General features: G+C 41.5%; 1 protein-coding gene across 1 annotated transcript; it reads right to left on the reverse strand.

Annotated features, from left to right (window-relative positions):
- Window positions 1-10,362: 10,362 nt before the first annotated feature.
- TUBB4A (tubulin beta 4A class IVa) lies at window positions 10,363-22,689 on the reverse strand. The gene is made up of 4 exons (XM_070741565.1): window positions 22,454-22,689; window positions 13,798-13,906; window positions 13,456-13,566; window positions 10,363-12,095 (listed from the first exon to the last, which is right to left on the reverse strand). The coding sequence occupies exons 1-4, from the start codon at window positions 22,508-22,510 to the stop codon at window positions 11,038-11,040; spliced, it is 1,335 nt and encodes a 444-aa protein (XP_070597666.1). The 5' UTR covers window positions 22,511-22,689; the 3' UTR covers window positions 10,363-11,037.
- Window positions 22,690-25,527: the final 2,838 nt, after the last annotated feature.

Here is a 25,527-nt window from a genome sequence, read left to right on the forward strand (position 1 = left end):
GAAAACTACAGCAAGGGACGGAAGGAGGTATGGTGACTCTTTTGGTCCATTTCTGCTATATTAGTGGATATTATTGCTTTCTTGTTATTCAGCAAGGGCAACAGATTTGAAGGCCAAGCAAACTTTGAAATAAGCAAAAGTGTCTTCTTTCAAAAAAATTGTACAGTTAAATACGATAGGTGCAATAGTCTTTAATAGCTGATGGCTTGTGTGGAAGCAGAGGGCTTTAAAAAATGTGTGCGTGCATGCAAAAAAGGGAGAGGAAAAAGGTGGGGTATTTTAGTAGATGCAACAAAGATGAAAACAATTTCAATCTGTGCATCTGAAAAGAAACAGCAATAAAATTTGGGATGTACCAAAATGCTTTTAAACTTGAGAAATGGGCAATGCTGTAAAATTAGAATACCTGATTATTCAACTCCATCAGACCAGTGGATAGGGCAGTGTTTCTTCATGATAATTAGAATAGAATAGAATAGAATCTGGAAGGGACCTTGGAGGTGTTCAAGTCCAGCCCCCTGCTCAAGCAGGAGAACTTATACTATTTCAGATAAGTGGCTGTCTAGTTTCTTCTTAAAAGCTTCCAGTGATGGTGTGCCTATGATTTGTGAAGTATTTACAGAAATGTCTATATTTTATTTATCAGCTAGCTGATAACCTGGTGTTGCCCAGGTATTTATTTATCCCAATCCTGTATTAGACAACAGGGAACAGCCAGAGGTGATTATCTGCATTAGCAGGCACCTCACTGACAATTTGCCCTCTTTGCTTCAAGCTGAGGGCCTAGGTGGTTTATTTATTTTTTGTTGTTTGCTTGTTTGGTTTTGTTTGTTTGTTTAAGACCCAATCCCTAGGTGGTTTATTTTCTGTTTGTTGTACAGAGGGAGCCCCCTTATGGAGTACTGTGAAGCCGTTACCATGGCAACTCCACTGTGCTGTACAGTAGAAACCATTTTAAGGTACAACAGGCTGTATCTGAACAGAACTTGAATCTGAAATGCACAACATCACTCTCAAAAGTACTGTGATTTGACACTATAGATATAATTCATTCCTTTTCATTTCAGTGCACAAGTTATGCTGGAACACACACACTCCCCTAAGTGTTCTAGGGGTATCGTACCCTCACAGTATTCGTTTCCAGGTAGTAAGTCATATATGTACCAAGTTTGGCTGAAGTTGCCCAGGGGGTTCCAGTTATGCTGGAACATACACACTGACCATCCATTTATATATACATATATAAATTTATAGAGGTTTTGAGAGGATGATGGTTTTATTAAGGATTACCACTGAGAGAACAAATAGATTGGCATAGTCACCATTGTCACCTTAATTGGCTAGGAAAGATATGTAAGAATGGTGAGGTGGTAATCATGAGGCATTTCCATTCTGGACTCTGCCCACAGTTCAGAACCATGTTTATATCTGTTGGATAACACAGTCTGATGTTGTTTGTTTGGGGTGCCACTATATTCAAAACTGAAGCAAAACTGGCGCCTTTGTGCATCATTTGTTTGTTTATTGCATTTATATGCCACTCACTCCGAAATGGACTCTGAGCGGCTAAACAACCATGGCTTAGCTGAATATGTTGGCAACATGTTCCTCATTTGCAGAAAGGCTTGCCTCACCCCACTTCTCAGTTTCTGAGTTGGTATTTTTCAGTAGGAAAGATGAGTTGATATATTTTTACTTTCTCCTCAAACTTCCCCTCATTTGGCTGTTTTTTTCACATGGAGAAACAAATCAATACAACATGAGGAAGGACATGGATGAAGTGTTATATATGCCAACAATTATATTTGTATATGCAAACTATTTTATTTCTCTTTTAGATGACTGGGAGTAAAAGCAGCTGGGATGGACATGTGATTTTTGTTGTTTTTCTCCTTGTTCTAAAGTTCTGATGTTGGCTGTAGTCAAGAGGGATTGAAAAGTAGAAATTCTCATGGAATCAGAATTAAATGGTGCCTTTCATGCCATTGAGTCCACTGAGCATAAGATGGGGTATGAGCAGTGTAGACCAAAGATCCATACCTTTTTGAATGTAGAAGTTTTCATTTTTGTTAAAGCAATTCAATTCCTTTTTTGCGGCAACTTTATAATACTTACATATAGTCAAGCTGATTTACTCCATCTACATGATTCTTGTCAGACACATTATCACATCTTAAAGTTGCTGAGATTGAGAAGCATTGCACTAAATCAGTATCCTGATTGCAAAGCTTCTCAAGGCAGGAGCTAAGAACCTCTTAATTACAAATAACTATATAGCAGAATTTTGTCGTAGAAAGTAGACTAGGGTAGGTCTAATAAAACTTGGCTTCAAAAATCAGATTATATTATTGGACATTAAATGTTTCTCAGTGGATTTGCAGGAATAATTCAAATCTGTATGTGGCTCCTGAGTTGCCTCCTAGGGATCTTTTTCACATGGAAGTAGCTTGGTCTACTCTTTCCAGTGGAAATGCTTAATATCCCACAGAACAGAATATTTGAAACCTGAAAGCTAGCATAGTTTCCCAATACAGGTCCAATCAGCATCTATCTGGGAATTTCCATTCCTCCTCCCCACTTTATCACAGTTGTCAGATACCAAAATTCTGATCTCCCTCTCCCCCCCCGTCTCCCCCTTTCCCTCTAGGTTTTGAAAGACAAATGCAATGCATGGCAAAGCCGGGGCCTCCCAGGAAGGGACAAGGAAGAAAGAGAAAGATTGTGGGCAAGCAGGACTTGACTCCTGCAAATGTTTGCAAAGCTGACACCTTCCTGTTGTAAATGGGACTATAATGGGGAGAGGATGATACCCTTAGATGTTTCTGATTTAGGAGCCAAAACCTCTCTCTCATTACAGTTGATGGTTTAAGCCTGATTTGTAAACATGGCACCAAAACCATGTGTCACATGGAAAGTCAATCCAGTTTGCGGTGGACGCGGAGTAAGCACATGGACACAGAAATGGGTTATCAAACAGGACCTGCAGAGGTAAGACCAAGAGGGCGGAAACGTCAATCAAAATTTCTTGAGCAACTCTGGGCGAAGCCTCCCTTGAACTTGAACTTGACCTCCTCCATTTGCTCCCTGCCACGCCCTTGCATGTGGGGAGGCTCACCCACCCAGATACTCGACTTTGGGCGTGCGATGGGTGAGCCCCAATGGCGTCTCCCCTCCATACCCGAGCCAGCCAAGCCCTGTAGCCATGTTGGGGAGCGGCTGTTCACCTTCCAAAAGGTACCCAAAGAAGATCACACGGTTGCTGAAATCCCCATTTTCCGCCTTTTACCGCTTCCCTGTGACCAGAGGGACAAGGAAAATTAAATACCGAATAGATTGCCGAATTAGCCTGATTTAAAACTAGAGTATGCTGGACACCCCCTATCCGTGTCCTCCCTCCCGTAGTGTGGAGTAGGCGAAAAAACGGCCAAACTAAATGCGTTACAGCCACCAAAAATTCCTACTCAGCCTCCTATGGCGACCTCTCGATCACGTTACATAGAGGGAGGGCGGGTGGGTGCCAGCCAGGCCATGCTGGTGGCAGCGCAACAAAAGAGGGAGGCAAGCGGCCCTCCGCCCCCTTTTAAATGGGGGAAGCCGTTCGCTCGCCTCCCGGAAGTGCGTCAAGCCCTGCGCCAACACGAAGCATACTAGGGCCATGGGGAGTGGGAGGGGGCGCCTCCTCACTGTGCGCCCGCTCGCCACCCTGCTCCCCCTCCCTGCCGCCAGGATCGCCGGCGTCCTGCGGTGCTCCTTGCGCCGCCGCAACCGCCGCCGGCCTGGAGGTGGCCAACGGGCTTTTCTCACAAGAGACAAAAGAGCAGGGGAGTCCCATTTTTACTCATTCCTCCATTTCTCACTGATTCAGTTCAGCTTCTCCTTTTGTTTTTAAGAGAGAACAGCACTTCATCCATTATTGGTGTCAGCTTTTTTATTTCTGCCCCAGGACATGAAAGCGAAAGGACTATTAGTAAACATCAGAGTCTGACAATGTCAGTTGAAAAGAATTTTATTGAGATAGTAGTTCAGCCTCCTGCTCAGTCCTACCATCCTTGATATCTAGCCACCCAATTCCCATCTGAAAATTTTCAGCAAGGAGGGCCTTCTATTTTCCCACTATCTCCAGTTCCATCATTTGCAGCTATTATCCACAGGCAGTTTCTTCTATATTATCTTGAAGTCTTTTAATTTCAACCTGTTGGTCCTCCTTGATTGTTGCTTTCACAGGGAATGAGTTGAGACTTCCAAAGTGTGTGCTAATTACCAAATTAAGTGTTCTCTGTGGATATCCCTGCAGGGCATAGCTGCTGAGTCTGGAGGAGGAAGAAGGCTCTGAGTTAAATTCTTTATAGTTCTGGAATGAGGATGGAGGGTCATATTACTTATTTTCTGGAATCAGACTCAGGATGAGCAGTTGCAATGCCTGGTTTTAAAAACACTCTAATTTATCTTGAAGAATTATCATATTTTAAAATGTCTTCTGGATTCACTATATAAATCCCATGTCAAACTGTATATCACATTGTGACTTACTGAAGGCATATATGATCCAGCTCCTAATTTATTTCAGATAAATGATGGTGTACTTCAGTGGTTAGATAGCTTAGATATAAATCTCAATAAGGATCTTTTTAACATTTTAAATATTTTCTACTCTTAAATTTTTTGTTTACATTATCAGACTAGGGTACTGTTAGTTTGGAAAATTATCAGGGATGAGCTGTTTAGGATTATTTTTCTTTTACCTAAGTAACAGAATAAATTTCTATTTAGCATACTTTCTCAGAAACTGATTCATTGCACAGGGAGAATGAATTGCATAGCATAGATTATGCCTCCAAAATTGGTAGAAAAATGCCTTTGTAATGTAAAGAGGAAATATGAACAAGACATACAATAAGGCAAGCAAAGGCTTATTTAACAACGGTGTGATTTAAGGAACACATTTGTTGTAAATGTATGAAGGCTTCTGAAATTGCAAATAACTTCTGATTCAGCATGCACTTGATAGTGTAAAGATTTATGGTTTGGGCAATAAGATTGTTGAAGGTGTCAACTGTGAGATTAGTAACTTTTCAGTGTTAAAAGTAATATTAAAATACCACAGTCCATCTAGTAAACTCTTGTGGTCTTAGTATGGTCAAAATGAGTATGGTACTTGTTAAAATATAATGTGCGCCCCCCCAACAATCTTGAGGATTAAAAAAAATATTGGGCCAATGAAAAATGTTTTTAGCTATAAAACACACAAGCTTTATGCTCAGGGCTGCTGTCATTAAAATAGATTTATCCCATGTAGACAAAAATTATATTTTCTTTCCCAGAATTGCGAGATTGCTTTCCTTAACAGTAAAATCAGAATTTGTAAAGTGATGAGAGAGACTCACCTAGGAAATTATTCCAGTGCTCAGCAGGGGGCATTTACCAACATAGTCGTCCAGGGAATGAGTGCAAGAATACATGGATGATTGGCAAGCACAAGATGTCTTTGATAAAGTATGAACTTTCTGATCAGTTACTCTTAGGCTGCCTTTAGTTATTTTTCAGCTGCTGCACATGAATGCACCTCCTGCCAGCCCTTTGAGGTAGTCCAAACAGGAAACAAAAACTGGGAGTACTAACAGTAATGTTACAGTAATCTTGCAAGTCTAAAGCACTTTCTCTCTTTTTTAAAATTTCATTTTCTGCATTGAGGAAATGTATATGATTAGTGAGTCATTGTACAAGAGGTAGATGTCTCAGCAATTTTTGTTATATCAAATAACATGTAGCAAGGGGTGGGATGCTGGCCGGAACGCTAAATTGGGCTCACTGCGATGGCTCGTAAGTGCTTGTGGGGCCAGCGCGATTTTGCTTCTGCACCTGTGGAGGTAGCAAAATCGCACATGGAGCCACAGTTGCACCTGTTTTTTGGCAAGGTTTTTTTTGCTTCCGCGCATGCCAAAACACGGGTGCACCTGTGGGTCCATGTGCGATTTTGCTACCTCCACAGGTGCAGAAGCAAAATCGCACTGGCCCTGCAAGCACTTATGAGCCATGGTGGTGAGCCCAATTTAGCATTCCAGCTGGAGCCCACCCCTGCATGCAGCATAATAGGCCTCCACTCTCTCTGGGACAGCACAGAATCTTAATTTACATTCTTGAATAAAATGAAAAAAAATCCCCCCTTCACGTCTTGTTTTATGCAACTAATTTGGCATTCCCTATTTAAATATTTTGAGCTAGCTCTGCTCAAACTCCATTTACACAAGCAAAATAGTGTGAGAGCGCACTTTCTCTCTTCCTTGCCTTTACTTTCCAGAAAGCTAGGAAGGATCCCTTCAGAGCAGCTTTCTCTTGGGCTCAGTTGTCTCTTATCACTGTGCCTAGGCTGCAGCTCTTCCTCCTATTTTCAAGTTATTGGGGCAGCCCATTACACCCTCCCTTTGCACACCACATTATTCAGATTCCTCCCCTCTAATATCCTGGGCATCATTACGCCACTGCAGCACAACCCGATTGTCAAAGTTAGTAGTTGGTTATATTACAACCAATACCCTAATACTTAAAAAGTGAGAGGGAATGATCTTTATGCTTCCTTGATTTTAATGGCTTTCATTGGGGGAAAAGCCCAGCTATTTCTCTGAAGTTACGGCTAACTAAGAAGTCCCTGGGAAGAGGAAAGGTCCTAACACTTGTGTTATTGTAAGTGAACCACAATGACTAGTGCAATTGCCTGTTCAATTGGATGGCTAATAGAAAATCAGAAAGCAGCATTACGGAAACTGACAAATTAATGAATCTCTAATAAAGAACATTGTGCTGTAATGGCTGCTGAGCTCCATCATGCACAAAGGATGGGTGAATTACTACCTACTATGTGGCTGTGCACCTCATTAATGCCACTAGAATGCCTTCAGCTTTTGGAACTGAGGTACAAGGGCTCCAATGGGTCCCGTCAAAATGTCTGCTCCCCTCCCGTTTCTCTCCCCAGCAACATTGTTCACTTGGACCTGGGTAACAAAACACTGCGCTTGCCATGTCTGTTTCTCATTCTGGCTCCTGCCATTCAAATAGGACTCAATGCCACATAAGGAACATAAATAAAATCCAAAGAATGGCACAGGTGGCGTCCAGTCACTCTCTTCTTTCCAATCCACACAGAGGCACATTGTGATGCCTGACAGTCATTGGGGCTGTGAATTACAATGCAACCTCTTTGTATTGGGACAGCTGACACCAGATTCCACCAAGCAAAGAAGATTGTTGCGAGAAGTTTTGATAAAAATGTCAGCGTTCCTGATGCAGTGTTGTGAAGGTCTAATTGAAGGGATAGAAAAATGTTGCCAAGCTAGTCTTTTCTTGGTGGCTGACACTAGTGAAATATTTTTGCTAAATTTCTCCCTGTGATGGCATATTAATGATACCCACCCTTCTAAGACAGGCTTTGACAACCCTGCAAGCTCCAGTAAAAGTAAGACTTCTCCCAATATTTTGAGGTCACAAGAGAGGACAATCATATCCCCCAGAAAAATCACAAAGCCCAGATTTTCTTCTTTTTAAACTGCAGCTTTTTCAACAAATGCAGCAATGAATGGAGGAATGAAGGGCAGTGAACCATTTACATGGAGGAAAATGAAACACATTCAAGAATAATCCAATTAGAATGAAAGGTTAAATGAATTAAGGATAAGTTTAGGTTTGCTAATTTTATCCAGAGTGATGCTGCCAGAGCTAGCTAGATGGTCAAGTTGTTCCTTAGCATTTTAACTATCCTTCTTTAGTTAACTTCCTTACCCTTTTTAACGATTTATGTTATAAATCTGACATTTTCATGCCCAAAGCACTTTTATTACTGTATCCAGCATCATTCTTGATAGAGTAGCATTGCCTTGTTATTTTACTTTCCTTATTGCTTACCAATTACTTCCCAGCATTATTGTGCAATGGGTAAAGGATTCGAAGTGATTTTTGCATGGTTACATCTTCAGTTATATGTAGTTTTTAATGGTAAATAAGAGGTAATAACGCAACAATTGGAAATGATGACACTTTGCAAGAAATGCAAACAGGTTACTACCATTCTCTTTTTATTTTTAATATAAACCTGATCACATTTACGTAGCTTCCAATTAATGGGGGACAAAAAAAATTAAGGATCCAAGCCACTGGGTTAGTGTACACACTTCCCCTCTGTGCTTACAGGGACACCTTACAAAACTTTTGAGTTATATGACTGCCTTGAGGCTCAGTGCAAACCCAGCCACTTGTTACTGAAAATCAAAAGGAAAGATTTACAATAAAAGTGACAAGGAATGTTGAAATCTTATTTAGCACTCAGAGGAACTTGACTATCATTAAAGGGAAAATACACGATATTGCAACTTTATTCTCAGAAAAAAGGAAATGAGGGGGCAAAATGCTCCTACCCCAGGGGTCAGCAACTTACAGCTCTGGAGCCTCATGTGGCTTTTTCCCTTCTGCTGCGGCTCCGTATCACTCAAAATACGAGGGTCACCCAGAAAGTAATGCACATTTTTTTTCTCAGCCTACAGATTAGTACGAATGCAAAACTTTAGATATACATTATTTGAATTGTCAGGAGTGTGTGCGTAAATGTTGTGTTTCTTCAGATAGTGGAGCTGCAGCAGTGTTTCAAAATGGCATCTCTAAGTGATGTATGTTACAAGCAGCGTGTCATTGAATTTCTCACTGCAGAGAAAGAAACTGTTGGGAACATTCACAAATGTTTGTGTAGTTTATGGAGAATCTGCAGTCGGCAGAAGTACGGTTAGTCACTGGCCACAGAGGGTGAGGCCATTAGAGGTGATTCGCACAATGCAGAAATGGCTTCATGACCAGAGCAAGGAGTGGTACCGACAGGGCATACGTGCCCTTGTGTCTTGCTGGAGGAAGGTCATAGAACGAGACGGAGATTACGTGAAAAAATAAGGAGTGTAGAAGAAACACCATTCTTTCTTATGTGTAAATTTCATTGTGCTCAATAAATAATTGTTGAAGAAAAAAAATGTGGTGCATTACTTTCTGGGCGACCCTCATATGTGTCACAATTGCCAATGTGTGATACCCATTGATGCACAATTTATTGAGCTTTTTGACTCCTGGTAGGCCAACCATGGATAAATCCAAGAAAAGGAAAGTATCAGAAGAAAACAGAATCTTTAAAACTCAACTATATATATGTGTTTTGTGGTTGCCCAGGAAAGTCAGCATGGGAAGATTTTGTGGCTCCTAGTTACTGGCTTCATTGGATTCTGGAGTTGAAAATGGTAAAGAGTAAATGCTGCAGGGGACTCTGTGTAATTACCCCAAAAGAAGTGCATTATTAATCAAGCAGTCACACAAAGCAGGAAAGACATAACTTGTTCCACTACTCAAACCTGCTTGCTTTGCATTCTGCTGGTTCTCTCACCTTTGCATCTGCTGTGGGGTTTTCGTAGCCCCAAATGCTTGTGTGAAATTGTATTGGTATATATATTTTATTTATCAACAGTACCAACAGGCTACTCCAGTTAACTATAGTGTGCCTCCAAAGTTCATCTCGCAGAAGCCCATAAACCAACATCCCCTTTGCTTCATAATAACAGTCCAGACTTGAAGCATAGATATCAATGAGTACACTGTTGAGGACACTTGAAATACCAGGTTTAGAAAATCACAGAAAAAAAAAATCTGTGTGGTTGGTAGGAGTCAAAAGTGAATTGATGGTATATAATAATCATCAATCAGGTTAAATCTTCAGTGTAAAGCAAAAAAAAAAAAATCAGTTATGCCTTTACCAGTTCTGAGGGCTATACTGATTTTCCATTTGGCGAGAGAGCAGAGTGGTTATGAGATTGGACCAGAACTGGGGAGACCTATGCTCAAGTCCCAACACAGTCACTGAACTCTCTGGATAAATTTGGGTCAGTTGCTCTAGCTTACTTCAGCTTACCTTACAATGCCAAGCCCCAAATAGAAAGACATGACCAAAGAAGGTAGATTTGCAGAGTCTCATTTACCAGGTTTAATGCCAGGGTTAAGCTAGTTTTGGAAACCATGTAAGTACACTCCAGCCTTCATTTATAGTGAATACATTAAGAAAGGAATTCTGTGAGCTGTTCCATCCTTTCTCAGATTCCCCCACAGGCAGAAACTTGTTTAAAAGATAAAGATGAAATGCCAATCAAATTCTTGACTTCTAAATTCTGAAAAACCTTCCCCCCCAGCCCGGATTCTGAGAATGCAAGGATCTGTGGTGATAAAGGTCATTATGTATGCCTCCTTTTACACTCGGAGGAAAAGAATAGTATATAAGTGCAATAACTGATGGTAAGAAAGTCATGCACTTGAAAGGTATAGTTAAAGCAATCTCTGAAACCAACATTAGCTTGAATTATTTTTCAGTAGTTTATTGTGGAGACACACAATTCTTCCATAACAAATACACTCAAAGGAGGGAAACTATATTTCATGCTAAAGAACTGTGCTCCATTCCACTCAACTATCTCCCCCCCCATCCCAGCTCCATAACCTTTCCTTTAAGCCCAACATGGATGAAGAAAAGCAAAACAAATGTAAGTTAGCATGTACTGATCTTTGGAAACAAAAACTAACATGATCACACAGAACACTCAAGACAGACATCACAGAGGGATGTGCATGAGGTATTGGGCAGAGGGAAAAGAAAAGAGGAGGGGACTGGGAGAGGACAAGATGAGAAAAATATGTTGGTTAGTGCTTTTAGCTAGAAACATTACCAGTGGCTGCCATTCCTGAATATAACTGAGAAGCCTATTCTTCCTCCTCATACCAACACATTTCTCCTATATGCATGACTCCACCAGCAGAATTCGTGAGAGGCTGGCAGTTAGTCTTAGAAGATTCCACTGTTAAGATCCTTTAGGCTAGGCTAGAATGTTTCAAGTCTATGCCAATGCAGGCAACATGGTCCAATATGGTTCCTAAGACTGGTTGGAATAAAGAGTAGTAGTAATGGGCAGGAAGAGAGAAGAGAGACAAGAGAAGAGTAGACTAGAGTAGAGTAGAGTAGAGATATCTTCATGCAACGTCCTCCTCTGCCTCCTCTTCAAACTCGCCTTCTTCAGCAGTAGCATCCTGATACTGCTGGTATTCAGAGACCAGATCATTCATATTGCTTTCAGCCTCTGTGAACTCCATCTCATCCATGCCCTCACCCGTATACCAGTGGAGAAAGGCCTTGCGACGGAACATAGCAGTGAATTGCTCCGAGATGCGCTTGAAGAGCTCTTGAATAGCTGTGCTGTTGCCAATGAAAGTAGCTGCCATTTTAAGGCCACGAGGTGGGATATCACACACAGCTGTCTTGACGTTGTTTGGGATCCATTCCACAAAATAGCTGCTATTCTTGTTCTGAACATTCAGCATCTGCTCATCCACTTCCTTCATAGACATCCTGCCTCGGAAGATAGCTGCTACTGTCAGGTAACGTCCATGACGAGGGTCGCAGGCTGCCATCATGTTTTTGGAATCAAACATCTGTTGTGTTAGCTCGGGTACAGTCAAGGCCCGGTACTGCTGGCTGCCACGACTGGTCAGAGGGGCAAAGCCAGGCATGAAGAAATGGAGGCGAGGGAATGGAACCATGTTCACAGCCAACTTGCGAAGATCAGCATTGAGTTGGCCGGGAAAGCGGAGGCAGGTGGTTACACCACTCATGGTAACAGAGACTAAATGATTGAGGTCTCCATAAGTGGGAGTTGTTAGCTTGAGGGTACGGAAGCAGATGTCATAGAGAGCCTCATTGTCAATGCAGAAGGTCTCATCCGTGTTCTCCACTAGTTGGTGTATTGAGAGGGTAGCATTGTAGGGTTCCACTACTGTGTCTGAAACTTTGGGCGATGGCACCACACTGAAGGTGTTCATGATACGGTCTGGATATTCCTCACGAATCTTGCTGATCAGCAGGGTACCCATCCCTGATCCAGTGCCCCCGCCTAGAGAGTGGGTAAGCTGAAAACCCTGGAGACAATCACAGCTCTCAGCTTCCTTTCTTACCACATCTAGGACAGAATCGACCAACTCAGCTCCTTCTGTATAGTGGCCTTTGGCCCAGTTGTTCCCAGCACCGCTTTGACCTGAGAAGCAGGAATTGGGGAGGGGGAAGAAACAAGATAAAGATGTTTGATTTATTGATTGTCATTTGCTATGATGAGTTCAATGAATGCTTTGACACATTTTCACTTTTCTCCTAAAGACAAACCTCCTCAGGAATCGAATCACTTCCATATGAGTAAAACAGAAGACTGCTAATGTGTTGGACTCAAGCCCTAGAATCCAGCTTCTAAAATTAGATTTAGGGGCAGGATCTTGGTGGGCATCAAAGAAGATATCCACAAACATTTGGGTTCTATGGCTTGTGTCTTACCGCATCAAATCTAACAAATAAATAAATAAATAAATAATAAATAAATAAATAAATAAAAGTGTTTGCCACATTATGGAACATTACTGATACTCTATTGTCAAATCAATTCAAATTCTATATATGGTGAAATCTTTCGTACCGTGTGCAAAATGCAAAGTAGTACAGCAATAATGGAAGGTGTTGCTGTGTTATTTTAGTTTCTTTCTCCAGACACACCTTATTTATTTATTTATTTATTAATAAATTAGATTTGTATGCCATCCCTCTCCGTATACAGAGAGTGGCTTAAATTAAGAGTTTCTTTGCAGACTTAATGCTGCTTAATACACAGCTTGGCCTACTAGAACTGGATTCAACACCTCAATGTTCTTCTTCCACTTTACACCAAAGCAAAAGGAAAAAAAATACTTTGAACATCTTCATACCAGTGTCAATACATATAAAAATCTACATAATGTTTTAAACAGCCTGCAAATAGTGTCCTAATAACTCCAAGGGCAATGAGTTGTACAAGAGCTTAATTCACATTTGACACCATAACTACATCACCAGTTAGTAGCAACTGTATTTTACTTGAACGTCATATAGAAATACTGGTGTGATCTTGGCTCATCCTACTTTCGTTCCATTTGGGTTTCAATGTCACTGGAGTGTAGAAACATAGTGACATTGATCATTGCTTGTTAAAGATATATATGTTACTAAGTGAAATCCTTAATGTATGAAGTCTGTTCTCCTAGCAGACAACACTTATGCATAGGATCAAAAGAGAATAGTTGCTCAACACAGGGAAAAAATTAAGACTAAGATACTCAAACACATTGGAACAGCGGTAACAAAAATCATGTTCACTGACTAGTCCTGAATTGAGTCTTTCTCTACAGGAAGTAAAAACAAATATGACTCAACAGCATTGAAATAATTAATTTCTAAACAACAAATGCTGAATTTGTAGTTTTTGCTATAAAACGTATTATTTCAGATTTGAAATTAGTTGTAAATTAATAACAAAGTTTCTGGTTTAACATGACTGGAGAATAATTGCAAAGTAGTTCAATAATGATCCTTACCAAAGACAAAGTTATCAGGTCTGAATATCTGTCCAAAAGGTCCAGATCTTACAGAATCCATGGTTCCAGGTTCCAAGTCAACCAAAACAGCTCTAGGCACATATTTGCCACCTGGATAGAAAAATAATTGTTGACAATCACAAAAAATTCAATACATTAAACCCAGTATCCCTTGTATCTCCATATTGTACTTTTGCTCAGCAAATAGCGTTTTTCACCAAAAAAGAATGTTTGTTTTATTTTTTTCCATTAAAAAACAGAATATATCTGATTTCAGGATAAAGGTGGGTAGAAAGGAGATAACATTGAAAGTGGCAAAGATAGAAATGTAGGGACGCTGACCTGAAGCTTCATTGTAGTAGACATTGATCCTTTCCAATTGTAAGTCACTATCTCCATGGTAGGTGCCTGTGGGATCAATGCCATGTTCATCACTGATGACTTCCCAGAACTGTATGCCAGGGAAAAAGACAAAAAATTAGCGACAAGACAAATCCTTCTGATCTCATTTTAATGTTATAATTTTACTGCATACTTGGATAGCTTTTATGTGGGAGTGCAGTGTGACATATCATCAATTTATCCTGAGGAGCTTGAATACTGGACTGGGCCCATTAGCAGGGAGGGTACCATCTGGGTTTTCCATTAAAGTTACCAAAATCACAAAGCCCTTTTTCAGGAGCCTCCAGCATAGTCTTGTAAAGCAGGCAAATATATTTCTTTACAGCTGATGGCATTTGTCAGTGCACTTATTGCCTAGGGCAGACATTGGATCAAGGGGGAGAGATAGGTTAATTGCAGAACTGCCAGTTGAACAGCGCAGATTGGATCTGCTACCAATTACCTGAAGCACCGGCAATGCAAATGTATCAATTCTTCGTCACTCAACAAGCTCTCATCTATCATCCTGACCTCCAAATGAATTTGTGAAATAGACATCATCCAGTTCCACAGAGAAATCATCCAGTCATCTGATTCAGTACGGCTTTCAAACTTTCCACCTTAATGGTAGAATTTTTGAAAGGTCTAGTAGATAATCTAAGAAATACCCCTCAGGACCATACTACATTTTGTGCAACAAGAAATTCAGTTTTGGCACTCGGCCTACCCAACACTCCTCTGTACTCCCAATGACAGTTATCCAAATGAAATGTGGAGGATGTCTTCTATGGTCCCAGAAAGGTTCTGGAAGACGGGATCTTCCTGCCTGCCCTTTATCATTTAAGCATCTACTGCTGCCTGCTGATGTTTCTACCCAGATCATCAGAAGCTTTTGTGCTTTATTGTGGTCTGCTGCCATAAATCTGAAGCATTCCAGGAACTTTTTAAAAAGCCATGAGCTGGCCAGGGAGAAACAAATATTTTTTCCCTAAAGCCCATGGATGCCAATAAATGTTTCAATCTCCAAAATACCACAGGGCAGGACAAGAAATAATTTTGAAAACTAATTAGATAGAGAAGCAATCTGGAATTAAGGGGAAACTTCCTAACAGTAAGGACAATTAATCAGTGGAATACTTGCCTCCAGAAATTGTGGGCACTCCATTACTGGAGTTTTTAAAGAGACTGGACAGTCACTTTTTGGAGATGATATCGGTCAGTGATGGTGAACCTTTTTGGTTTGCAAGCCAAAAGTGCCCATACCTATTCCGTCTCTCCCACATACGCACAATCCCCCCCGTGCATGAGCACAGGCCTCAATAAAGCCTGGGATGGTGAAAAATGGGGAAACTGGGAGACTGGAAAATCAGACTTCCATTTTGTGCGTTTGGCTGTTTTTCGCACTTTGGAGGCTTCAGAAAGCTTCCCCAAAGTCTCTGGAGTGAGAAAAGCAGCATAATGGGCAAACCAGAAGTCCATTTTTTCTTAACTTCTGGTTTTTCAATTAGGCCATTTTTTCATACTCCGGGGCTTCAGGAAGCTTCCCTAAAGCCTCCGGAGGGCAAAATTGCCTTCCCCAAGGCTGAAAACCAGCAGCTGGAGCTGACATAGGGCAACACCTCACGTGCCCTCCATTATGGCCTCGTGTGCGACCTGTGGCATCACTGGAATAGGTTCTCCTGCTTGAACAGGGAACTGGAGTAGAAGACCTCCAAGGACCTTTCCAGCCCAATCCTATCCTAATTTTTAAAAAAATGTCTATTCTTAGCTTTAATGTTTTATTTAACTGCCATATATCTGATAAAACACACCCATGTCTCACCTCCTCACTATCTGAAAACTGCAGTGGGAAGAGATAATCTTTTGGGGAATTGAGAGGGCGAATGCAAATCTCATATATTAGAGGTAATCAAATTAGAACCAAGGAATGTATTTCTTGTAGACCGTCTTTGGACCCGTTCAATTTTGTCAATATCTTTTTGTAGGTGAGGTCTCCAGAACTGAACACAGTATTCCAAATGTGGTCTCACCAGTGCTCTATATAGCGGGATCACAATCCCCTCTTCCTGCTTGTTATATCTCTAGCTATGCAGCCAAGCATCCTACTTGCTTTTCCTACCGCCCGACTATACTGCTCAGCCATTTTGAGACTGTCAGAAATCACTACCCCTAAATCCTTCTCTCCTGAAGTTTTTGCTAACACACAACTGCCAATACTCCAATTGAGGATTCCTTTTCCCCAAGTGCATTATTTTACATTTGGAAATAATTGTCCAGAACTGTAGCAAGGTAGGTTTGAACAGGCAAAAACTCTGAACATTCTCTTTTCCTTTGAAGGATCAAACATTGATTATCTGCAAAGGGAACCTCCCAACTCCTCTCCCTTATATAACCCTGGGATTACAGACTATGCCCAGCTGTATTCAAGTCCTCCCCTTGAGTCTGTATAACTGCTCTTCCTCACCCGCATCCTTCTGACTCTTGCATCCAGGATAGGATCCCTCATCTCCTCTTCCTCATCAGACCCAGGCAAAGCCCCAGTTGGAGGTTCTATATCCTTTGCAGGACTCTCACACTCTATCTCTCTCTCCTCCTCACTGTTCGACTTCTCTGACAGCCACACAGGCCGACCATACCAAGATGGACCTGGTTCATCTGGCTCGAAGTCTGTTACCAGAGGACCTGGCTGCGATCCAACCACAATAGTCCTCAACTTACAACAGTTCATTTAGTGACCATTTGAAGACACAACAGCACTGAAAAAAGTGACTTATCATTGTTTTTCATACTCAATGACCATAGCAGCATCCCCCTGGTCACACAAAATTCAGATGCAACTGACCCGTTTTTATGATAATTGCAGTATCCTGGGAATATGTGATCACTTTTTGCGACCTTCTGATAAGCAAAGTCACAAAGGAAGCCAGATTCACTTAAGAACCATGTTACTAACTTAACAACTGTGGTAAGAAAGGTAATAAAATGGAGCAAAACTCTCCTAACAAACATTTCACTTATTAACAGAAATTGTGGGCTCAACTGTGCTTGTTAAATCGAGGACTATCTGTACTTTCTATAATCTTAAAAGCAGTTTCTCCATCCTAGCCTCCAAACGTTCAAAGTGGGTTCACTCTCCTATAGACTCCAAGAATGAGCTCCCACTCACTGCAGGATCTATGCACCAACTTGTTTCTCCTCCTTTCTTGGAGAAATCTGGTGGATGACCGCAAGAATGGGATGTACAGTATGCTCAAGGTACTTAACTTCTATACCTGAGAAGATTGCAACAGGGTACTCTTAACTATATGTGTAATCAAAAATATAAAAACCCAATTAAAGTATTAAACCAACCTTAGAAATCCAACTGTAAATTAAAGATTAGATCTGATATGTTCAGTGATTAATTATTTATGATTCATAATATATTTTTCCTATATAATATTTTGCATATCTGTATTTGGGGTTCCTGGTCTGATTGAGCAGGAACCCAGTGGCCATCATTTTAGGATACTACAGTAAACTACTGCAATGGGATATAAAAGCTTTGTAGATGTAGAAATATTTAGTTAAGCTTTTTTTTTTAAAAAATATTTTAATAATAAACAAAAAAAGATAGACACACACAAACATATATAAGCTTCTTTGTATCATAAATGCCTTTTTCCCCAGATCAGTGGCACTTGGGAAGGTGAGGGAAACGTGTCTTTTTGCGAAGTCTTCTTTTAGCCACCTTTTGCATAAGAAGAAAATATTACTTTCCCCCTTAAGCTTAAGGAAGAATTGTTGCTCAGTGGTAAGACATGTTATTTTGCAGACATTGCTATGTTGAATAACTGACCAAATTGTTGTCAATATTAAATTAGGCAAATCATAAACAAAACTGATGGACTTAGCAGAAAATATGAAGTCAGCCAATTGAAACAAGAACACAGGAAAGCTTCCTTCCTCCATTGGCAGCCAAGCAAAGAGATCTGTGGAACTCTTGAAATGTTTAAACTTTGAAGTGCTAGTATTTTCCCATTTTTGGCATATTAGCTGGGAATCCTGTCTCCCAGCCAGCGCAAGGAATGTTGATGCTACATAGTACTGTACTTAAAATACTAATTCTTATTTCAAATTCTTGTATTAATCTTAATTCTATTGGATCCTCTATCATAAAATTGAAAATAACTTGATCTAAAATTATTGTGATTGTACCTTAAATAGAGGAATTCATAATACTGTACTACTCTTTATGTTAACTACATAGGACAGGACTTTTAAAGAACATTAAGCTGCTTGTAATACTGCCCTAAATTATGTCGGCAGATAGCAAAATTGACTGTTTTAATTAAAGAGAAAAATCTATCTATTTTTTCCCACTTGGAAACTGATTCTATATCCTGCCTTATTTTTGCCAGTAGAACTTAGGAAGCCTTCCATTCAAGCATGCCCACTTCCCCACACAGAAGTAGGGAAGCTCCCACTTCTGTCTGACCTACTTCTTGGCTTTGCAGCCCAGGCAGCCAGTTCTCACCACTTTGTGCCTGCTGCAACTCAGCTTTAAATGGAATCCCTGGGTCATACTTGTCTCTCACACATTCTGCTGCAGCATGAGTGGCAATTTCTATTTATACCAATTGCCAGGGAAAGCAGGAGGGGCTGGGGGAAGAAAGCACGCATTCGCTGAGGGTGAATACTAGGGAGATGCAGACACTGCACCATGTCCCTTAAAGCAGCATTCCTCAACCTGTGGGCCCTGACTCTTTTTGGGGGGGGTAGTGTCAAATGACCCTTTCACAGGAATCACCTATCAGAAAACACCTATTTCCAATGGTCTTAGGAACCTCTATCCATGTCCAGGTGGGTCCACCCACATGCAAATAATACTGCAGGAAAAAAAATCTGTACCATGGGAACTTCTGAGCATGTGCAAAAGCCAAATTTCTGGCACTGCGCATGAGTCGCCATCTTGTTTTGGGCTTTTTTTTTTTGCTTTTTAAAAATCCAGCACTGTGCATGTGCACACGAGCAAAGCGCACGTGTGGCCATGCAGCACAGGGGGAAGCAAACAGGCAGCGAATTAAGTTAGAACCCACCCCTGAGTTTCCTAATGATTTTGTTATTTTATAGCTGGGGGGTCACCACAACATGAGGAAATGTATTAAAGGGTTGTGGCATCAGGAAGGTTGAGAACCACTGCTTTAAAGTCTTCTGCATGCACACTTTGGAGAAAACAACCAGAGCAGTATGGAGAAGGAAATTATAAATTAATTTTATAATGCAATTATAAATCCAGCACATGAGCAAATGACAGGTCTTAGCAGTAGCCTGGACTGCTGATGAGTTCTCAAGATGTCCCTCAGGTGCTTGGGCATGGGCCAGACAGCAGGGAAGGCTTAGCAGCAAGGACACTTTCCAATTCAGCAAAACTCCTTCTTCAGTACTTCATTGCCCTTCAGGCTGGGAATTTACTGCCACTGTTTGTTCTCATTTGTTCTCCCCAAATTAGGAAGAGAAATCAAAGGTTAGACTCTCCTGGTTGCCGAAAGAGGGCTCAATAGCAAAATACAAGATTTAAGGCTGACAGAGCCTTAACATTAAGAAAGATTCACAGCAGTCACATGCAAGTCAGAGAAATGAAGTCACTTTTATTATGGTGGCAATAGAAAGTCCAGGTGCTGTTTAAACTTAAGGTGCAGAGTTCAAGTGCTGCCTTTGTAGGTGGAGAACAGTCCTCATTGCCCTAAAGCGGGGTGGTGGTGGTCTCTAAACTTGGCAACTTTTAACACTGATGGATTTCAACTCTTAAAATTTGTCTGCCAGCTATGCTGGCTAGAGAACTGAAGTTTGCAAGTCTTAAAAGTTGCCAAGTCTGGAGAGCCGCTGATCCAAAAGCTGAAGCTTCTACTGTAACCAGCTTGGTTTTGCAGACTGGAATGTGAGAGGTGGGGACAAATCCCATTACCAAGAAAGAACACTGAAAATGGGACACAAGTCCCAGTTCTCTGTGAAGGGAATGGGCTGCTGGTGTTTTTAAACCTCACAAGATTTAGTCACAATTAAGTTTCTCTTTAAGAGAGGGACAGGGAGAAAGGCTGCTCATTTGGTTTAGAAACCTGTCAAGCATATTCTGTGAGAGGCTTTGCAGCAAGATAGCTGTAAAAGAGATGCATCAACCACACCAGGAATGGTAGCCTTGTGTCAGAAAGTCAAGGATGCTTTCTGAAGCAGCAGCTCAATTGGTAACTGTCTCTTTTCAGGGAGATACAAGTTAACAGCTTGTGGTTACTCACACACTGATCCAACCCGGGAGCTTTGGAAAAAGTAAAATGAGCTGAGCAATGATGACTCACCTTACTTCAGACTGCAGGGAAGACTCCTATGGGGAAAAGCTCGTTTACATAGCGAATAGGCAGCCAGGAAGGACCCCCCCCAATGTTAATGCAAGGAGGAGAAATACACCAATCACAATTGGAGAGCTCCCCTTTGGTGCAGTCTTAGGTGGAACTGCCCAGTTTTACCTGCTCTGTGATAATTCAGCCTCAGCAGAAGTATTAAGTGATTTTCTAGGACTGGTTTAGTAACAATCCCATCCCTCCGTGAGGGCAGGAAGGAGAAATATCAAGGTTTGCTTTTCAAGCATATCCATAAATCTATAACATTAATTCTTGATGTGAAGGAATTACCTTGCTAAGAAGGGCGGAGAACTTTTGCGGGGGAGGAGGAAAAGTGTTCTGTGTTTCTGATCAACTTCCCCTTTCTTTAGAACTGGTTGGTTAAGTTAGCAGTTTCTAGATACAAATTAACAGACAGGCAGCTCAACTTTCCAGCTAAGACCTGGCTTAACTTTCTAGAAGTGCTGGTGTGAAAGACCAGATTGCCTTACAAATTCCACCTCAGCACAGAAATCCCACTGTGGCCAGGAAGAATATATTAGAAGTTGTCAGAATTAAGATAGAAGGCAATCCCTGTATTATGATTAGTACATTTAAGTGACTATTTGTGGTAATAAAAATGTATGATCTATCTTCATTTATGAGCTTTGAAGGAAAACTGAAGTAAGATCATAAGCACAGCCAAGGTGTTGCTCAGTAACAGCCGAATTGCCAGTCCCAACTGTGGTTGCTAAATGAGGACTGTTGTATGGCATTCTAAGGCATCCCCCCAGAGATTAGGACTGCCCCCCCCTCCTCACCTTTCGTAAGTTATTAAAAACTCATCTTTGCCGCCAGGCATGGGGAAACTAACCCCCCCCCCCCAATTGTCAAGGCTGGTGTATGGTTTGATTGGTTGTGTGATTATTTTATTTTATTATAAGGGTTTTAAATTGCATTTTAAAATAGGATTTGTACACTGCTTATATTGTTGTGAGCCGCCCCGAGTCCTCTGAGAGGGGCGGCATACAAATCTAATTATTATTATTATTATAATTATTATTATTTAGGAAAAGTAGATATCGGGTGCTTTTGAGCATTTCCTTCCGCATCTTGCCATTAGCTATATTGACTGGATCATATTCTGGGGGGTACCTGGTTGACTATCTCTGGTAAGAAAATACAACACAACCCATTGTTAGTTGTAACAACTGGGATTATGAAATCAAGAGCAGCCAGGCTGGGGGGGGGGGGAGAATCCCAATGCAGAAGCAATTAAAATGGTTCTGGAAGGAAGAACATAACCTAAGAGGCATCCTAAAAGATGTGTATGGCATTCAGATACAACATGTACCAAAGGAGGAAATGTCTTAAATAACTATAGCATATGCCATGCACCAGCTTTGCATTATGTGGCATCTTACAAATGAGCTGCTGTGTTATAGAATACTCCTTGTTTAGCCAGGTTCAACTCAACAACATATGTGGATGGGACCAAGTTGGGGAAGATCGCTGGGAGGTTCTTCATGGTCAGATTTATACACCAGAATACGCAGTTAACCCCACTGCAGGGCAATTTCTTACTGCACAAACTCAGATTATTGTAGCCTGTGTAATGGAAACTCAGTGCAATGAAGTCAGTCACGATAATACCGAGCTGGCTGGTTTCGCATCAAATGTGCCTCTGGGCAGACTTCGGGAAAATCCCGAGAGGATCAGTTCGCGGCCGGCAGAAAACCGACGGATGGATGGTCGCCGTCTTTGCTGGGATTTCTTCAGACGAGAGGGGAGGACGGTGGAAGCCATGTTTGGCGGCCGCATTGCAGAGATCCGCCCACTCCCGCCACAGGCTCCAGGTTAGAAAATGAATCACGAAGCAAAAAAAAAAAAAAAAGGCTTCTCCCAACGGCTCTGAGCCCCGAGAACAGCCCTCTTTCCTCTGCCACGCCACGCGTTCTCGCCATTTCTTAATCCCCACCCCCCATCCTCCACATATTTCGGTAGGGAGCCATTACGGACAGGCAGGAGGAGGAGGAGGAGAGAGAGCGAGAGCAGCGACATTTCCCGCTAAGCTCCACCGCCCCCTCAAGCGAATTCCCATCGCCTTGCCCTTGATGCTCCCCACGCGCCGAAATGTTACTATTAAATTCCCGGTTAAGTTTAGTTACTATTAACCCCCTTCCCTTCCTTTGTCTCTCGCGCCCCGCCCGAGAGCGAAGTTATTTTTTTTTTCTGGAAAGAATCCCTCCCCCCCTCCTAACCTTGGCCCCGATCTGATTGCCGCACTGGCCGGCCTGCAGGTGCACGATCTCCCTCATGGCTTTGCTGACGGCTGCTTCTTAACGACACTTAAGCTCCCCTTTTGGCCTGACCGCTCCGCGTCCTTCTCTCCGGCTTCAGCCTGTTCCGGGAATGCGCCTTAAATGGGGCCCCGCCGGGAAGGGCAGGACTATTCTTGGAGCGACTGCGCATGGGCTGCGCTTGCCTGCCAATACCCATCGCCGCCACCTTTTTCGTAGCGCTTTGCCAGGTGGTAGCGCACCGCACGTGCGTCTGGCCTATCTCTCCAGGAGGTGAATTGTTTGCGGTCTGCTCTGTGGACGGTCAGGCCCTGTTCGCTCAACTCCTAGAGCAGTGTTTCCCAATCTTGGCAACTTGAAGATATTTGGACTTCAACTCCCAGAATTCACCAGCCAGCGAACCCTGGCTGGGGAATTCTGGGAGTTCTTATACTGTACTGTTATAGAGGAGAAGTACTCGAAGCTTTCGGGGCATCTCCGAAGACCATCTCTTCTCGGGTCGGGGGTGAATGGATGGGAGTGACTTTATTGTGGCGCTTACTTTACTTGTCTGCGCGCGTTAACTGCTGCTCTTTGCGGTGAGATATTTATTTTGGATCAGAGAATGAAACCACTTCGCAGGGGATAAAAAAAAAACCAAGGGAGCTGTCTTGCTACAAAATGAATAAAAAGCTTAAGTAGACATCCGAGGAGGGGATCGAATTCCGTTTTGGGAACGTGGAGAAGATGCTTATCTGGTGTATTAATGTCGTTTGCCCCCGTTTATTTATTTGTAATTTATTGGTCATGGTTGGGAGAAAATACCTACCTGGATGCAAGGAGTGGGATATATAGGTCATTTGATTGTCAGCAGCGTTAAGGAAAATCAGTATTATATTCACTTTTGAAAAAAAAAGCCTCCCCTTGATTTGATTTGATTTGATTTGATTTGATTTATTAGATTTGTAAGCCACCCATTTCCTTTCGGACTCTGGGCAGTGTATTTACATATTTGTATGTATGTATAACATTATTACATATTTGTATGTATAACATATTTATATGTATGTATAACATTATTACATATTTTTATGTATGTAATCCAAACTGCAGTCAACTATTTTGGGCAATGTTTGAAAGATTGGTATTTATGCAGATAGGAGCACACTGCTAGCAAACAAAATAAGTGGATCCCAAATCTTTGGAGGGCCCCAATTATCTTGATTCATTTCAGTTTGAATTCACTCCAATCAAATGTAGCTTGCTCTAGAATAGAATAGGATTTTATTGACCAACCATGATTGGACACATAAGAAATTTGTCTTGGTGCACATGCTCTCAGTGTACATAAAAGGTAAATTCATCAATAATCATAAGATATAACAATGATAGTCTGGCTACATATAAGCAATCAAATCATATTAGGAACCAGTCAATATAAATTGTAAGGATACAAGCCACAAAGTTACAGTCATTAGTGGGAGGAGATGAGTAATGGGAATGATGAGAAGATTAATAGTAGTTGCAATGTTTTGCAGTGTTTCTCAACTTCGGCCACTTGAAGAGTGGGAATCAATTCCCAGAATTCCTCTGCCGGTCCAGCTATGCCTAAGATGTTGCTGGTTGAAGAATGGTTCAAGTGGCCAAATGTAAGAAACCCTGTTCTATTGGTTGGCTTTCTGCAGAAGAGGGATCCAAGGACAAAAAATCCCTTGTATCAGTTAGATTTTTCAGCAGCTTTTGTTACTGCTGACCACAATATTTTAGATTGCTTTGTGCATTTGGTACAGAGGAGGTTATTTTTTTATTTACCAAGATCATTACAGAGATTACATTGTTTGGCCCTGGTCCCTGTGCTTTAGAGTCCAGAATATTTTGCCCATGATGTTGTTTTAACATCCTTACAAAGCTAGTAGGAATTTGGGCAATGAGACAATTTTAATACATAGCCAACATTCAGGTCTGTTTTCAATAACATTACAGACAGGATGTTTTTAAAGCAGCATTTGGATACAGTGATGTATTAAAGGCAAATACAAATAAGGTTGTCTCACTTCACAAGACAGAGGCTATATGGACATGTCATTTCCAAGCATAGAAATTGGGAGACATGACCATACAGACTGATTTTATTCCCTAAGAACAGATTATAGCCCTAAAGTCATTTATCATTTAAGATCCATGTGACTTCTCTAGCCAGAAGTGTCTATTACTATGGTTCTGAAACACTGCACTGAAAGCGCTGCAGCAAAACTACAGTGGTGCTAGAGAAGCAGAACAGTTAGATATTCTTAAGGGTGCTGAGAATTGGGAACTCTTGGCCTATTGCTATTTTTCAGCTGGTATTCCCATTGCAGTCTTCTTCTTCTTTTTCTTCTTTTATTTTTCAGGAAAGGCTTTTTATACACATTGAACCAGGTTCTGGCCAACCTGATTTTTGCTTGCTGGGGATTTTGCTTGGAAAGAAGCAAAATTCAGCCATTGTTGTCCTGGTTAGTAGACTAGACAGTACAGGGAATCCAAAAAATCCAGAGGGCAGCTCCAACCATACTCCTTTTTCATATTATTTGTTTGCTTGTATCCCACCTTATTTTTACAAATAACTGAATATATCCAATGTGTCTACCTCCAGCTATTTTCCTCACAACAACCCTGAGAGGTAGGATTTGAACTTATTTATTTATTTATTTATTTATTATTTGGATTTGTATGCCCTTATGACCTCCTGCTTACTAGCTTGTGCCTTAACTGTTGTGTTTGGGCTTGGGCCAGCCGTTGCTCCAACAGATGGGAGAGATGCGGCACAAAGTGAGTGCGAAAGCCTGGCTGACAGCCAGGAAGACGTGGCAGACAGCCATGAGGTTCAGAGGAGTTGGCAGACAGCACGGAGGACCCAGCAGACAGCCCAGGGGATTTGACATGCAGTCCCTCAGACAGTCTCTCTTCCTTGGATTCCTCTGCAGACCAATTCATAGACATGCGTAGCCGAAGAGCCATGCAAAGGAGGGCTCACTTGAAGGATTATTACAGGTGATCAGAGTAGCACCTGGGCTGGG

The sequence above is a fragment of the Erythrolamprus reginae genome, chromosome 2 (genome assembly GCF_031021105.1).
Source record: "Erythrolamprus reginae isolate rEryReg1 chromosome 2, rEryReg1.hap1, whole genome shotgun sequence".
In the NCBI taxonomy this organism is placed as follows: domain Eukaryota; kingdom Metazoa; phylum Chordata; class Lepidosauria; order Squamata; family Dipsadidae; genus Erythrolamprus; species Erythrolamprus reginae.